General features: G+C 37.4%; 1 protein-coding gene and 1 long non-coding RNA gene across 2 annotated transcripts; both read left to right on the forward strand.

The window, feature by feature from the left end:
- Nucleotides 1–5,885: 5,885 nt before the first annotated feature.
- LOC124053573 lies at nt 5,886–8,263 on the forward strand. The gene is made up of 5 exons (XR_006842185.1): nt 5,886–5,943; nt 6,903–7,003; nt 7,151–7,234; nt 7,620–7,703; nt 8,180–8,263. It is a non-coding gene; the product is annotated as an uncharacterized LOC124053573 (long non-coding RNA).
- A 1,605-nt stretch (nt 8,264–9,868) lies between these two features.
- LOC124053317 (up-regulator of cell proliferation-like) lies at nt 9,869–17,316 on the forward strand. The gene is made up of 7 exons (XM_046378368.1): nt 9,869–9,894; nt 10,702–10,827; nt 11,883–12,171; nt 12,260–12,317; nt 13,413–13,682; nt 13,777–14,043; nt 14,749–17,316. Exons 1-7 carry the CDS (start codon nt 9,869–9,871, stop codon nt 17,208–17,210), a joined length of 3,498 nt encoding a protein of 1,165 aa, XP_046234324.1. The 3' UTR covers nt 17,211–17,316.

A 17,316-nucleotide genomic window follows, 5' to 3' on the forward strand; every position in this document is an offset into this window, starting at 1 on the left:
AACAAATTTTATGTATTGATTCAGTGTAAACACACAAAATGAGTGATGAGTGATTTTTAAATAAAAGAATTTTTATTTTGAACGGCTAAGGTAATGAGTGATGAGCTTAAGTAATTTGGATACTTATAGCATACAGTATAATGTACCTGTAGTTCACATAACTGTTGCTCTCTTCCCCAAAAAGTATATCAATAATGACTTGTGTTATCAAATATCATCTACCACACTGTGTATAAAATAGTGGAAACAGCATTAATCAGAAGACATTAACCAGTAGTGAATTATATGAATAGATAAACACAGAAATACAACTGTATGCAATTTCTCCACAGCAAAGTACATGTTAAAAGTAAACACACAGTGTTTTTTGTTTTGTGTTTTTGCAGCCCCTCTATTCGCTCTTTTGACAGTGCTGTTTGCCTTTGTTTTACATATGGTGTGTGTTTGTTTTACTGTTTTTGACTGTGGCTCTCATAAATATTTGATATTATTTAGTAATATTTAAGATCAAAACTTTTCTTTTCTTTAATGATGGGTTAAATAATTGTAGTCATATGCGATCATCTCTAAGACTCCAAACTTCACTCTCAACCACCTTGTCTAAACAGTTCTGGTAAACCTACACTATCTTCAATGAACCAAACTACAGACAAGAGTTAGTGAATAGCAGGTGAACATTTAGCAGCTAAAAATACTTTTTTCAATAAAACAATTAAATAAATATCTTAAAAATACAAGCGGTATGGTATAGAAAGTATGAGCAGTATCGGCAATGAAAGCAAAGATGGAGTTGTGAGAGACAGGTATGTGTTACGGAGGTCTTGAATGGTGCAAGAATTAAAAAAGGTTACAGGGTGGATGACAGCTGAAGGGAAATGTAATGTTTATTTACATTACAGTTGAAAATAATGGGGCAGTACTTACCACTCTGGAACTCCAGGTGGCGGTCATAGTCTTCATACCTTTTCAGGTGCGATCACACAGAGTTTATCTTGTATTATAGGCATCCACTGGTCCTTAGCATAACCATGTAAAGTAGTATCTTATTTTTTTCTAGCTAGAAAGAGTTAGCTAGTTTGCAGCTAGGTAATTAGCTACCTATACATCTACATAAAACATAAAGACTAAGTGCCCTCCACCTGAGGGGGCACTTAGTCTGACTCTGGCTGAGGTGCTGCACTAATTTGTAGGTTTGCTGCTTTCTGTTTAAATCACGGCAACAATGGTTGATAAAGACAACGAGGGGTATCCAGTAGCAATCACCAAGCAAATTATAAACCATAAACTTAATTCATCTGAGGCATTAAAAAATGCAAGATATCCGTGATGGAAAATCAGCACACAAAACTCATACTGTCTGTAGATACAAGAAGGTAAAATGCTTCTCACAGCTAAAAATAAGTAAAGAAACTGTGTTCTGTCAAATGGACAGAACACATGGACCCTGCTGATTGGACTGACTTTTTTAAAGCATGAAATTCAAGCTACAATGTTGTCTCCTTCTTCTCCTTAACAAACAACAAAAAACAAACAAAAAACAAAAACCTTGCTTTGAGCCCACACCAAATCTGTGTTATCAGCAGTACAACCTTCATTCTGCTGGTGCCAGTGCATTCCTCATCTACTTCCACATCTTTAGCCTCAGCTGACTACACTGCTACTTCTATAGCCTTTTTTTTGTTCTGTTGTAAGTGTTTTCTGCTGAGGCTCTTTCTTGGTTCTGTATTTTTAGATCACTAATGGAACAAAAATTCTCTGTACATTGAGCCCATAAGAGGACAACCATTTACTGCCTAGCACAATAAAGCAGTGCCATGCATAACATTGCCTGAATCTCCTTCCCCATTTGGTCTGGCAGTGGCAAAGCCAGAAATCCTACTCATTCTTCTACACAACACCTTTGCATTTGCAGAAGAATGTGTTCTCATTTCTCTCTCAGTGTTGTAGGTGTTCCTTCCATTATCTCACTCACTGTACGTCCTTTTAGACAGAACTGTTTCACATGATGTGCATAGTAGTATATTAATGAACAAATTATAATGAACATTCAGCGACAAAAAACAAAGATTTTTCCAACATATTTTGAATCATTACCTATGAACTGCAATGTAAGAAATGAGATTGTGTTGAATGTGCTGATACATTAAACTGAAGATGAACAAACAATTTGACACAGTTGTAAACCTAATGATTCCACTGTGCTTTCTGAACTAGATGTGTTCCTAAACGACTTTAGCTGTTTCTCTCTGTTGCATTTTTGAGCTGAAAGAAGGTTCACTTAATATCTTATTTGCCAATATACCACAGCACAAGAAGACACCATAACTTATAAAATAACTTCCTACTTGATAGAGTACAGATATTTATGACCCCTGACTCTTTACATCTACTAATCTACTAAAGGGACATTTGATTCAACTTTGATTTTACACATGAAGATCAAGTTAATGTTGTCTTAATCTTGAAACTAAAGATCCATTGGCAAAGACACCAGTGTGTTGCATTGTAGGAAATCTTGCTCAATACTAGAGACCAAGAGTCACAGTATCTCGACCTCTTTTGCATCATGGGAGTACCCTTTCGACCTCAGTGATTCTTCCTTCTTTATACATTCATGTTGTTAGTCCCTGAAACAAATCTGTACAATAACAATAATAATAATAATAATGACAATAATAATAATAATCCATCCACTATTTATAAATTGAGGGACTCCAGTGTAAATAGTCGTTTTCTTTTCTGTGCTGTGTACAGCTGCAGGTACTTGTTTCATGTGTATTTATTCTTTTTGAATGCACATCCTTCCCTTATCCTTGTAAGCTTTGCACCCTCTATATCCTGTCTGCTGCTGTAACACTGTAATTTCCCAGTTATGGGACTAATAAAGGATTATCTTATCTTATCTTATTTCAGTCTTTTCATTTGCAGTGCAAACTATAGGCACAACAGATGCACTAAAAACCGTGAAAACTGCAGTCAAAAAATACCTAATATTAATTCACAGCTGGGAAATGCTTTAATACTGTTAACTGAATTAACTGCTTTCAGCTCATAATCTTAAACAGATCTGGCTGTCCGTGTAATTCCTTGTTTGCTGTCATTCCTTTCCAAACATGTTTTTGGCTCCCTGTCTGCTGATTCCCATCTGTTCTGTGATTCTATTTCTGACAATTATTCTGTGGCTCATTTTTCCATTTTTAGCCTGCATGTTTGTCAATTTAATGACACATGTAGAAATGTGGTCAGTGATCTTAGGAAATAATCTAGAGGTAGAAAAAAAAACTGATTGTGACTGACGAAGAGTTCACAGCAATTTTTTGAAGACACGCAAACCTGGCACATTGCAGTGATTGCCAGTTATTATTTTTACTGGGTAGATTTATATTGGAGATTGTCATATTTCATCTGAGTGTCTTGGACTTCAAATTCCAATGAGACTTTTAGGAATTTTCAATAATATGAATAAAGATATAACCTATAACATCTTTGCATCAAAATGTCTAAAATAAATAGATCTTTGTTTTATATTTTGTTGAATTGTGTATGTACGTTATCCCAAATGTTTCCATCAAATAAAATCCATAGAAAGATGTATTCAGTGTAATGGCTTCCTGTTTCTGAAACATCCAGGAGTGAGTCAAAGAATTAGGAAAGAAATTGCACAATGATGTGAATGAAACTTTAAAACATCACCTCGCCTGTGAACATTTGCCTAGAACAGTCAGACAGATTTTAATCTGCAGTGATGGTTGTTTAACAGTCAAGAAAACAACTCCCATGATCCCATACTTCTTCACTAAACATCAAACAAATATCTTGGCTCTTACGCCACATTAACAACTTGTGTTTTCTTTACTTACTGCCCTTGAAACAATGTAGCACAATTGTTTGCATGATTGAACAGAACCACCAAAACAACATGAAGGAAAGCCTGTATCCAGGTATGCTACATATATGACCCCACCGCATACAGTTATTGTGACCAAAACATGAAGGTTGGTTTGGTTCTTCTGAGTAGTAAAATGATCCTAAAACTGTGAATGTCAAGTATTAATGTGATAATCAGTAGCAAAGTCCTGTGATAATGCTATTACTAAGAATACACATGGGAGAAAATGGGTTGGTGAAAAATGGTCGCCATTCATCCTCTAATGGAACAAATGACTTTGAATCTCCATTTAGACAACAGTGACTGAAATGGTGCACATGGCATTTGGCTCCAGGTCTTAGTGCCATTGGTGTGAATGTGTGTGTTAATGGATGAATGACAGCTTACTGTAAGGTGCTTTTGATAAATGTGCTATATCAGTGCAGCCCATTTACAGTTTATCATGCAGCCCATTCAGGTCACTGACTGATCAGTGCCTATTTTATACCTCATTCATTATTTACTGAACAAAGGGCTCATCTCTTACTTCATGTTTGTTAGAAAGGGACATAACTTTTCCAGGTTTGGTACTTGTATGCATGAGCCACGGCTGGGACACACACACACACACACACACACACACACACACACACACCCTCCCTCTGTCTGTTTGTGTATTCATCTGTCTGTCTCTCTCTACCCCACCCACTTAAAGCTGTAGGTGGTGAGTTCTCAGTTAGGCCACAGTGCTGTGTGGGAACAGTTCCACACACACACCTCCTCAGAGGTAAAATAAAGGTTTCTGCCTCAAAACGCTCCAAATATACTTTAATACACAACCTGTGGCCAATCACTCTCCAACCCATGTTTTCCCACATCAACACTTGCCCCCTATATTTAGTCAGTAATCAGAAACACACTATTGTTTGGATAATTAAGATTCTATATATTCCCATCTTCTGCCATCGACTGAGATATATGTATCATTCACCTAGTTACATCTGCAGTAAAGCTCTGCACTGGCATGTACCATGTATGTTCATGTCATTTAATGAGGGATATTTTGTAAGCAACTTTCCGTGTACATTGAAACATGTCAGCATCATATAAAAAGCTGAAACAGGCTTAATTGGATGTTCAATCCAAAGGCCAGAATTCTTTTTTCTATTAAAGCATTTTATATTGTAGTGGAGTGAGACATTCATAATGACATTAATACATTTATCTTATGCTCTTGCTGTGCATGTTTGGAATGTCACTGGGCAAGTTGGCACAGTGCGAAAAAAACCTTTTCTTGTTTTTTACTTTTATGTCTGTAAAGAAACACAATTTGTAAGGAGACAAACTTGCCATGAATGAATATGATGTGAAATGGTTATGGATGATTACCTCACCTACTTGCACTATACTTCCACCCTCACTTTTGGACTCCCTCCAGAACCATATTAATTTTACTTTTATTTTGTTTTACCTTATTCTATTTTATTTTATTTTATTCTATTATTATATGTTACTCGTTACGTTCTATGTATGCACCAATCACCAAGACAAATTCCTAGTAATGTGAAACCTCTTCACTTACAATGGCAATAAAGACAATTCTGATTCTGATTCTGATTCTGATATTTTTTGAGACTGAACCAAAATAATCATATGTCTTTCTGCAGTTCCTGTATCTGTACCAGTCTATCATCTGTGGAACTTGAATTTGAACACGGACGCACGCAAGCAGACCATGACAGTGGTATCGAGCATAATTCTTTGTTATTAACAATAAATCAATGATAATGAAATTATAATCACATAAATGAATGTGTGCAAAATACATAAGTGAAAGAATTACAGCAATTTTGTCACTTCAATGACATTGTTCAAAGTGTCACAGCCACCTCCTGGCATGTGAACTTGTTACATATTATACGAACAAGGGAGAGGCCGGTGCCTAATTAAATTGTAAGTGATACGCAATCCAAAGCCTTTCTTATCCTCCCCCTTCCATCTAACTCTCTGCCTTTCAACTTACCATGTTCAGCCGTGTTCACATTCTTAGAGCACTGTTTCACCAGGAAACTCAGGTAGGCTACTAATGTATTTTTTCATATATAAGTGTGTTAAACTTACAGAAACTTCCAGTCAGACGAGGGTCGTGTGACGCATTTAGTTAAGTCTGGTGAACTTATAAATGCCATGCACCAAACAACCATGTTATGACACATCATTTTATTTGTGTAACAAACATATAAATACACATTATGTTATCTCATAATTTAATGTCATACAAGACTTACATTCCCTGTAAATTTGACTATATTACGATATTATATGCTCAATAAACAAATTATTGCAATGTATGACTAGAACGCTTCTGCTGAACTATGTATTTATTAATTATGTTTATGTTATTCTCAACTATGAACTAAAAATGACCTTATGTAATTTCCCATCAGATGCTGGTCATGTCATTTTTATGTCAGGTGTATTTAGAATGTTGATGTAACTGTACTATACCACACTAAACATTCTTTGTTAGAGCCGTTTTCAAAGAACATTTGTGTTGCTGATGTTGAGTGAATTCAGTGTACAGTTTTGAGTGCAGGACTTTTGTTGGAGTATTTTTCTATCTCTGAAACTCCTCTAACTGCTCCATTCCAGTTTAAAGTAATGTTTTATCATCTAGTCACACCTGCATTGTTGCAGTCGAGTGGACTCTGTACTTGCTGTAATAGTAACATTAAACTGGCTCAGACTAGCTTATAGGGAAGTCTTTTCTTAGTTTTGTGTGTTTGTGTTGATCTGATTTAAGTTGGTAGGTGTTATAAATCCAGATGTGGTGCAGCATTTCCATGAAAAGTCATGATTCAAGACCCTTACGCAATAAATAAATAATACTTTAACTATTCACAGCAATCATTTAAATTACACTTGAATTGTATGGGCATCTGGTTCAGGAAGTTCAGAAATGCTTGCTAATACTGAGCTGCTGATGATAATTAAGTTTTGATCCTTCATAACTGGCTTGTAAACATCTGTGCAGGTTGATATGTAGTTCTAGTCCAGTTGCAGTAAAAGTCCAAAGGTCGATGGAGGTGTAAGCCGTAACTGACTGATTGATTCTGTCAGGGAGGATAATTCAAGGTAAGAATACATAACCTGTATAGACCTCATATCAACTGCTCTTAAACACTGTACTTTTACTATACAGTGAGGCAGGAGTCTGGGCATCAAAGACAGTAGGTGCACTAAAAATTAATAGAAAAATTCCATTGTTTTAATATTTTTCAGGATGGATGTGAGGAGCCGCATGTCTACATTTAATGACAAAGAATTGGCAGCAATGTCTGCTGGCTCAAAGGACAAGAGCATAAGGTAAGACATTTTTACTGCATATTTAAATGATATGTAAAGCAATTTCACTTAGTATTAATTAAAAACATAAAAAGCTGATAATGAGCAAAAACCTTGAAAATTAAAATGATGCAGTTGTTTTTAATAAAAATGCATTTGAAAAATATTTGTTATGAACAAAGGTTGCTTTTGCTGAGCTCTGGCTTTCACGAAAATGAGATGCAGATTGGTGTTGGTATTGGCTGGTTACTGTCTGTAATAATGTGCTTATGGATAGGGGTCATGTTGTGATTAAATGCCAAAAGGAAGTTTAAATGTGAAAATTATCTAAATAAAATATGCATGTCAAGTAGAAGGCAATTTGTTACTAATAAAACATTCCCTGAGATTGCAAAATCAATTTCAGATTGAAGACATCAAGCTCATGCAGTGGACAGAGCGTGACGTCTAAACGGTCCATTGACAAGCCTATAGGTTTCAAAGGCAAACAGTAAGTTGACAGAAATTCACAGGCTCACTTGCACAGAGTTACATAAAATTTGCTAGTTGACATTTTGGGAAATGCTCAGATTTATTTATTTATTTAAGTTGTTGCTGAGGTTTGGATAGAAGATCAGTACCATTCTCCTGTCTGTATGTCTGTATGTAAGACTGGAAACAGATGGAGACAACAGGCCTGTATCTTGTATGACTTGTTTAATCTATTAAAAGTCACATTGTAAACACTGAACTACCAGGCAATGTGTATTGTTCTAAACTAAGATATTCACGTCCTGGCTGTAGCATAATATTGGTATCAATATTTTAATTTACCTCTCAGCAAGCAAATCAGCTTATTTCCCAAATGTCAGACTCTTCTTTTACATGGCTTTATATAGGGACACTTCAGTTTTTTTTATTCAAATAAGTGAATTTATAAACAGCATTTTCATATTTATTTAAAGAAAGCATTATATTTTTTTTCAGTGAGAAGTCACCAGGATCTACGTACTCTGCTTGTGAGTCAGAGAAGTCATCAAAGGATATCCCCCTTCATTTCAGAAAAGAACAGTGAGATATGCCTCATTAATTTACTTTCTGAAACACATTATTTGGGCCTCTGTGATTTGTTACACTCTTCCACAAAATTCTATGTGGAGTAAATCTCTGTCAGTTTGACTCTGTTTGAATTGGCGTGTGTTTTTTCAAGAAGGTTTAAAAACTGGCCGGACTGCTCACATCTCACAAAGAAACCAAAGGACAAAGATTTAGTGTATATACTGTGTACATATATACTTTGTAGTCATTAATTTGATTTCCCCATCTCTGTTTGTTCAGTGAAGAGAAACCAGGGTCTACCTACTGTGTATCAGAGAAGTCTTCCAAAGATATACCACTCCATTTTAGGAAAAATCTGTAAGACTGATTTTTATTTCTTTTAACATTGTGATTCAGTTTAACCCTCAACAGCAAGCTTTCATTTAGCTTAAATATACAGTAATTAACAAAATTAGTAAAAGAAATTGTATCAGGTCTAAAATATATTTTCTTTGAATAATTTTCAGCCTAAAAGTAAAGCTACTATATCTCCTGGATAGACAAATCATGAAATCTGGATGTCCCGTATAATTGAAAAAGCGTAAAGGGCAAGAAGCTGGTCTCAGTAATGTTACAGAGGCTGTTTGCTTTGTTGGAAATACTTTATAACTGTACCACTAATATAACATCGTTTTTCTCAAGAAAAATAATTGGAAATTCAATGCTGTCATTTAAATGTCAAGTGAAGTCAGTGAACAGTGTTTTTGCAATGGATTGTTTGCTAAGCCATGCCTACTTTATTACTACATCTGTCAAGCCTGTCAGTATTTATTTATATATTTTGTAGTGTTTTTATTGCATTCTATTGAGCCAGGTTCTTGAGTGCACCTGAATTTCATTGTATGTTTTGTACAATGACAATAAATAATCTTAATCTTAATCTTTTAGATGTGAGAGACCAGACTGTGATTATTCTGAATATGACACAGACTTGTCTTCAAAGGACATCCCTCTTCATTTTGATAACAAAATGTAAGTCAGACTTTTGACTTTTATACATTTTTATACCAGCAGTTTCCGTTTTATTCACTTTTATTGTTTTCAAACAACTTTATGGGAAACATTTGGGTCTGAGGTTTAAACATCAGTGTCTGGTTATGAAAGAGAGAAGTTGTCAGAGGATTGCAGTAAACACTATACACATACTGTATACACTTGTCAACATGTTGGAGGTTTCGGAAACTTTGAAAAAATATAATATAATATTATTTTATGATTCTTGCATCTTTTCTATTCACATATTTGTTACATTTTAAAATAATTTTGTTATCTTCTCTCAGAAAAGTACCTTATGGGATGCCCCAGTCTTGGGGTGGACAAGTGATTTGTTCTGTAGACGCACAAAGGTATGTTTCCTGCATCTAAATGTGTCTGATACCACGCTGTACATCTGTGTAATTAACTAGATAATGTGAAAACGTGAATACATTTATACTGTGTAATGTATGTAATGATTTTCAGGCTGAAGGTCCAATGCCCTCCTCCTGCTGTATATCCAGTACTAAGAACTGATCACAGAGTCCCTGATGACTTAATCCAAAGCAGGTAACCATCTCTGATCACAATGCTGTCTGATTCATGTGCTGTTATTTAAAGAGCAGAAGGTTAGTTGGTTAAATATTTAACACAATTTGTCCTGGATACATTTAAGCAAATTTTCAGACACCTTCGGATACTGGGAGATGATCAGATTAGATGTTTTCATGTACCTAAACAATTTGTTCTCACGCACAAAATCTGACACACACTTTCTGGTGTGCTGCTAAATGGCAGGAAGTTGAAGGAAAACATGTACAATGATACAGCCAGATTCTATCAACATATATCTTCTGTTAAAGGGGTTACACTTAATTGCATATTCTCTTTCTAACAAGTTACACCTATTCTTCAATTTTGAAGAGAATTAGCTGATTGAATAGAAAGATCAAGAGCTAAATTAGTTCCGTTTAATATTTTTGATTTGTACATTTTGTGTCAATAGGTGTGTTTCTTTATCATTTTCAGATTGAAGCTCAGACCCTCTGGGTATGTGACACGTGTGACTGACGATTCAAAGGATAGTGTATACAAGTTTAAACAAGACAGACAGTAAGAAGCTGGATTACATGTAATACTGTGATATATAGTGATTGGTTGTCCTACACAGTAACATTGTTAAATTAATGCTTTAGATACTTATCTCAGGAATTAATTACTGGGATGAGTATCTGAATTGATCTAAAGGATTATTCATCTTGTTTTTCACTTAAATGTTGCAGTAGTCATTGTAACCTCCACCTTGTAATTTGCTACTGTGACAATCTGAATATAAACAACATAAAAAATGTCTTTTAAAAGTGTATAGATACCAGTTTAAAGTCACAGATCAGTGACACAGTATCCTGCGGCTTTTTTCCCATTTTGCCTTTCAGCGTCAGCCTGGACTATCCACAGTCAGAGTCCATAGCCTCATCTGACACATCTGATTATTCATCAAGTACGACTTCTGGATCAAGAAATTCCCAATATGACGAGAAGACTGTTTTAGATGGAGATATGTAAGCCATTTTTTAAATTCACTACGTTAATGTACAAGTAATGGTGTAAACCAGTAATGTATTTTTGCACAAGACTGAAACTGATCAAAACTGATGCAGCAAAGGCTGAGATATCCTGACTCACAAAATCAAGTGAGCCATTGTTTGTGAAAACATGATCCAGCCAGCCGCTGCTTGCATTTTCACATACGACGGCTCACTTGACCAGAGCGAGCAACGGCTTAGGTTCCACCTGCACATGTAGAATGCAAAGACGGCCTGTGTAGACATGGTGTCACACTAACCTGTGTAGCAAAGGCAGAATGACAGTAAGCCATTATACGGTCTGTGTTGACACTTTTATATGAAGTGAAGTGTATCTGTTCTGTCAGATGGGTGTGAGATGGCTGACAGAAGAACATGCTGAAACACGTTGTGTAGACAAGCTGTAATCACTATGGATCAAGGTTCAAACAGACTGGATCCTACACTTCCTGCAATACAACTTTGCTTCTTTTTCTTAAACCCTAAAAGGGTTTGACATGCAGTTGTTGCTATCCGGAAAGTGTTATAGAAAGGTGATAAAAAGATCTTCCTAGGAGTGGACTTCATCAGTCTTCATCTGAGACATCATTAGGGTTATTTTGTCAGACTTGGAAAAAGAGTCACAGGCAGCATCATCAAACTGTTTGTATGTGCTGAATAGTTTCCTCTTCGACTACTAAACTGAGCTTCATGTGTCAAATAGGTGGGGTGCTCCTTTGTTAATGTCTGATTCATATACAGTGTTTTGGTTGGTATAAGCAGTCTTAATGACTCATGCTTTATACTCAAAAGTCTGAATTTAATTCCTGATTGTAGTAATTTCAATAACACCCAGTTTTCACAGAGCGTAAGCAAAGCTCATCTATATTAAGAAATCTCAGTCAAAATGTCCCATTATACAGCTTCTTTAGCTAATAGAAACTCTTTGCCATTCATCCAGTTTCAAAATTCAAGGGCAGGCTAACACATAGTACACAGTTTCTATTACTGGTTAATGTATTAAATAATATCTGCACTCTTTATCTGAACAGTGAAGGAGAGGTGATTTGTGACATCTGCTGTCAGACCACAGCTGTGAAGACCTGCCTGACCTGTAACACTTCCTACTGTGAGTTTGATGTCCGGCAGCACTATACGGTGAAAACCCTGCAAAGACACAGACTCATAGATGTGTGTGACGAAGTTGAGGGGAAACGTTGTCTGCACTACAAAAAGACTCTAGATTTCTTCTGCAGGACTGATCAGATGCTGATCTGCAGCATTTGTGCACAGGACAATCACAGCGGCCATGATATTGTCTCACAGACTGCTGCAAGTCAGGTGAAAATCTGAAAATATGCAAATGATGGAAAAAAATACAATAGTAATAGTCAAGTGCTGCATTGCAGTTAATATTATTTTATTACAGATATTGGGTGGTGGTGAATACAAGAACGCTGGGCTACCTGAAACAGGAGAGCAAAAAGGTACAGATGTTCCCTGACCAGTAAAAACACAATAAAGCATTTTTAAAGCTCTTATCTTTTATGACTGGCTGTAAAAAGATGGACTTTGTTCTGAAGTTAGAACGTTAAGTTTGAATTTACGCAAAAGTGTATCCACAAAGCAGAACACAAATGCTTACACAGGGAATATCCTTTAATGAATAACTTAAGTCACAAAAATAAATCTAAACTCAGTTTGGCCAACTGTTCAAGAGTTATAGAATTAAAAATCCAAAAAGCAGAGGCGTAGGTGTGGTGGGTGAAGCTAGTGTGGTCAGGAGAAATGGAGGCAAAGGGGGAAGATGATGGAGACTGAACGCAAAGGAGATCCAGAGAGAGGAGGAAAACAAGGGAGAAATAAGAAGAGCTAGGTGCCATGAGTTGGGGAGAGAGCTGGAAATGGACCTGGGGCACAAAGATGCAGGAATTACAAAATGCACATGCATAGACAATAACATAAAAAGGATACCTGGGCTGAAGAGTTTACCACAAACATGACTGAACAATCTGCTACAAAGGGGAAAATGACCAGGCTTCTTATACAGGTGGGATGGAGGTGATTGAAGTAGATGAGCGGCAGGTGTATGGGTGGAAAGGTGGGAAGGAGAAGTAGGCCACCATGCCCAGCTCTTGTCATAGACAGGACGGACAAGAACAAACCAAAACACTATAAACGGTAAACAGAACATAATGAAATATGGGGAGAGTAATAACAGGCCTTAGTACAGAAAGCATTTGGTCTGACTTGACAGGGTCAAGATAAAACAAGTCTCTATATTTTCTATTTTAAAAAAATCTATTTTATCCTTCTATTTCATCATTCACAAGACATTTCTACACCTGCAAAGCCAGTTGCCAAAAATAGACTTTTAGTGAACTGTCTCAGTGGTTAAGTGTCATTCTCCTTGAATTTTCTGGCTTCATGGGTAGAACATGTGATGGGGGAGAGTCAGAGAGAGCTAAGTGTGGAGAAGAATCAGATAAGATATTTCACAACATGATCATGTTTCCTCACTTGGTTTGAAAGAACTGCACCAGTGGTATAAATGATTTATTGTGCTGTCTTATGCTTGACAGTGGTGCCACCTCCTGGTAACATCAAGTTCCTGTCAGTGAAGCCAAACTCTGTGGTCCTGAGCTGGGAAGGCCCGAAGGGACTGGAGGGGCCCAAGAACTTCAGAATTAAGTGGAGCTCCTGCATGAAGGTGGAGGGACACTTAGTCATCAAAGATTTTTTTAAAATTGAAATAAACCACCTTCAACTTGGACAAAAGTATTTCTTCAGTGTGGCCACACAAGACGAGGATGGCAATTTAAGTGAATGGGTCACAGCATCTGTTTTCACAGGTAATATTAGATAGATAATTTATTTTATTTCTATATTTTATTGCACAGAATAAATAAATAAATAAATTGAATTTACTTAACTGTTCTTTTGCAGCTGTACCACCCCCTCAGCACTTAGCAAAAGGACATTCAGAGGCCACAGCCCTATCTGTAAAATGGACCAAAGGAGACAACATGGAAGGAATTCCACATCAGTTCCTCATAACTGTCACAAGTCCTGGGAAGGAGCCATTGGCAATACACACTGAATACTGCTACAAGATATTGTCTGGCTTGGAGCCAGACACAGAGTACATTATCTCTGTCTCAGCAGTGCTGAATGATCAGTGCAGTGAGCCGGTCTCTATAACTATACACACAGGTGAGAGGTCATGTCTTTTTTAAAATCCATTCATTCAGCATGAACCATGCTGTACTGTAATTACAGGGAAACCGAAATATCATCAGAAATAAAGGTTAGGTTTACAAAGTAAAAATGATTCCAAAAGTGTAAGCAAGTGATTTAGTATTGAACTTCCATGAAGTCAAGCTACATTGCTACCATGCTGATTTTCAGCTGTTCTTTTCAGACTCTGTCATGAGTTTGACAGTTGAAGAATGAATAAAGAGTGCCTGAATGTTCAAACCCTTCTTACTTTCACAGCTGTGCATGCCTTGATTATTGCTGTGTAAGTGGGTCTAGTGGACCAACCTATTTTGGTTCCAGAAAGTAAGGGATAGATGTGAGTTGAGGAGATTCTCATAGCCACCCAACCATCTGTCCTAATTAATACTCCCATCTTAATGTTTATCGTGACCACCTTCTTAGCTTAGCATGCTAGCATGTTAACATTTGCTAATTATGATGTTGGACTAAACTTGTGTTGTTCAAATAGCTCTAGTACTATTCTGTTAAGCTTGATAAAGCTCCTTAGAGACACACAACACATTATATATTATATTATTAGCTCTGATAGGCAGAGTGCTGCTCTGTGATGAATGAACTGATCTTCATGAGTACTTTGGTGTGATAAAGAGCAAAATGAAACAGCCATACATTCATTGATCTCTTTGTGTTGATTCACAGAGCCTTGTCTCAGGGAGTTCCTCTCAAACATCGGACTTGAAGACCAGTATGACAGCAAGCTCACACTTAGTACGGTTCTTGAGATTAATCAAAGTGATACATCAGAAAACACACTTGAAACTGCAAGGTCTCTTCCTGAGGCCTTCTTGAAGAAACTTATGATGTTGAATGCAAATGCGAGAAGTGTCAGATGTGTGTCTTACAATATGGACAATGACAAGAGCAATGCCATCAATCCGTTGGACCTGATAATTGCATTGTTTCTTTGTTCAGATAGCTTTCTTCAACAGGTCATAGTTCTGAAAATGGCACTCTGCCAGTTTGCGATTCCACTCTTGCTACCTAACCATGAAACAAGAGAAATCATATTGATGCTGTGGCCCATGCGTGAAATTGTCAAAACCTTCAGACCCTCAAACCAGGCATTCAGAAAGTTAAGTTGTGAAGAAAGAATTGTGCTCTCTGAAATTCCTCTGGTGTCATTTGTCAGGCTGGGGAAGACGATTTTGTCTAAGTCTCAGATGCTGAACAAACTGTTTAGTAACACTCAGCAGAGCCATGACACATTTTATCATCGTAACATGATGTGTGGGGATGTTCCCAGGAGGATTTCAGATGGGCTTGTTGAAATCAGCTGGTACCTCCCATGTGGGAACATGAATATAGACAAATTCACTGAGCCACTGGCCATTGCCAACCTCAGAGGAGACATCAGAGCCTTTGACAAGCAATTCTCATTACTCTGCCAGACATCTGCAACCATTTATATCTTCTGTGATGATTCAGAAGCAGATTACTTCAAGAATCTGGATGGAAAAGATGTGAAAGCAAATGTCATTTTGATTAGCAGTGCACAGGGGAAAACCTTTACACTCAAAATGATGATGATGAAACCAAGTTTAAAGACAATTAATGTGAGCCAGAAGAAAAAGACTGATACAGAGCTGATAAAAGCTCTCCAGGAATCAATCTCTAAAATGCTGGAAAATTGCACAAACAAAGTGTCGGTGGCAAATCTGTCTGAAAGTGCTCGGGGTTTTGGGATCCTGGTTGATGAGGACAGTGATGAATGCCAGAGCGCATGGAAGAACGTGGGTGAAATCACTAAACGCGTCACTACCACCTCCAAATTCAAAGACAAACAACTGCCTTTCCAGGGAAACATCTGGAAAGCGCTTTCATGGCTAGAAACTGAGTGCTGGAGACTGCGAAAAGCTGGCAACCAGATAATCGAGGACTACCGCAAATCTTTGAAAGCAAAACAAGAGGAGCTTAAAAAGAAACAGCTAAGATTTCAGTTGACAGCTGCAATGTCAAGCTTCCTTCATGGTGTGGTCACCTCAGAGGTACAATGTTACTATTTCCTCAAATGGCTGGAAATAGAGCTGGACAATCTCTGCCATAGTCAACTGTCAGCTCTGCAGGATCAATACAAAGAGCTAAGCCAGAAATTTCCCCAAGACACAGAAAAAATTGCAAAGATTGATAAACAAATATCTGTTTGTTCTTTACGCCTAGATCACTTCTTTCGAGAGTGTGGGCAACTGTATGAATGTGCAAGTTGCCTGCCAGAATACAGCTGTCAGAGAAAAACCATGATACAGCAACCTGCACTGTCTGCTCAGATGCTGCTAGATGGTTTCCCTCTTGAGCTTGTTGATGGAGATGCGGCAAACATCCCAATGAAATGGATCACTGAAGTTCTTACTGAGCTTCACTACATCATGCAGTCCAACAGTAAGCTCAAGGTCATTACAGTCATTGGAGCTGAAAACTCAGGAAAATCAACTCTGCTCAACACCATGTTTGGGGCCAGATTTGCCGTTAGCAAAGGAACATGCACCAGAGGGGCGTTCATTCAGTTGATTAATGTCAACAAACACATCAGAGAAGAACTGGGGTGCGACTGCATCATGATCATCGACACTGAGGGACTGAAACCATATCAAATGGTTCAAGATGATCACAGTCATGAACGTGATAAGGAGGTAGCGAGTCTCGCTGCTGCACTGAGCGACATAACAATCCTCAGCGTTCCCAGGGACAGCTCCACTGAGAAAGACATCTTGGAACTGGTGCTTCATGCTTTAAAGAATGTGGAAAGAAAGCCACTGTGCCATTTTGTGCATAGTTACATGTCTGATATGCCTGCTGTAGAGAGGAGGAGCAGTAAAAACTTGGTGGAACTGCTCAATAAAATGATCGAGAAGGACACTAGGATGAAGAAGGCCAACATCACTAAAATCTCAGATGTAATGGAGATTGATTCAGACACCTGCGTCTGGCACATTCCTCCAATTTGGCATGGAACTCCACCGATGGCTCCTTTTAGTATTGCTTATAGTGAAACTGCTCATGCTTTGAAAAAGCAACTACTAAGGGACCTCAAAAAGTGCCAGGAAAGGGGTGATCTAACAGATTTTATCCAAAGGGTAGAAAACCTCTGGAAGGCTGAAAAATAATAAATGTAGCGTCGTCATTATCTGTGGATGCGACCACAGAAGATGCAACAAAATATTTTGGAGGAACACATTTCAATTTCATCAACAAATTGGAATTCAGTTAAAT

The sequence above is a fragment of the Scatophagus argus genome, chromosome 2 (genome assembly GCF_020382885.2).
Source record: "Scatophagus argus isolate fScaArg1 chromosome 2, fScaArg1.pri, whole genome shotgun sequence".
Taxonomy (NCBI): domain Eukaryota; kingdom Metazoa; phylum Chordata; class Actinopteri; family Scatophagidae; genus Scatophagus; species Scatophagus argus.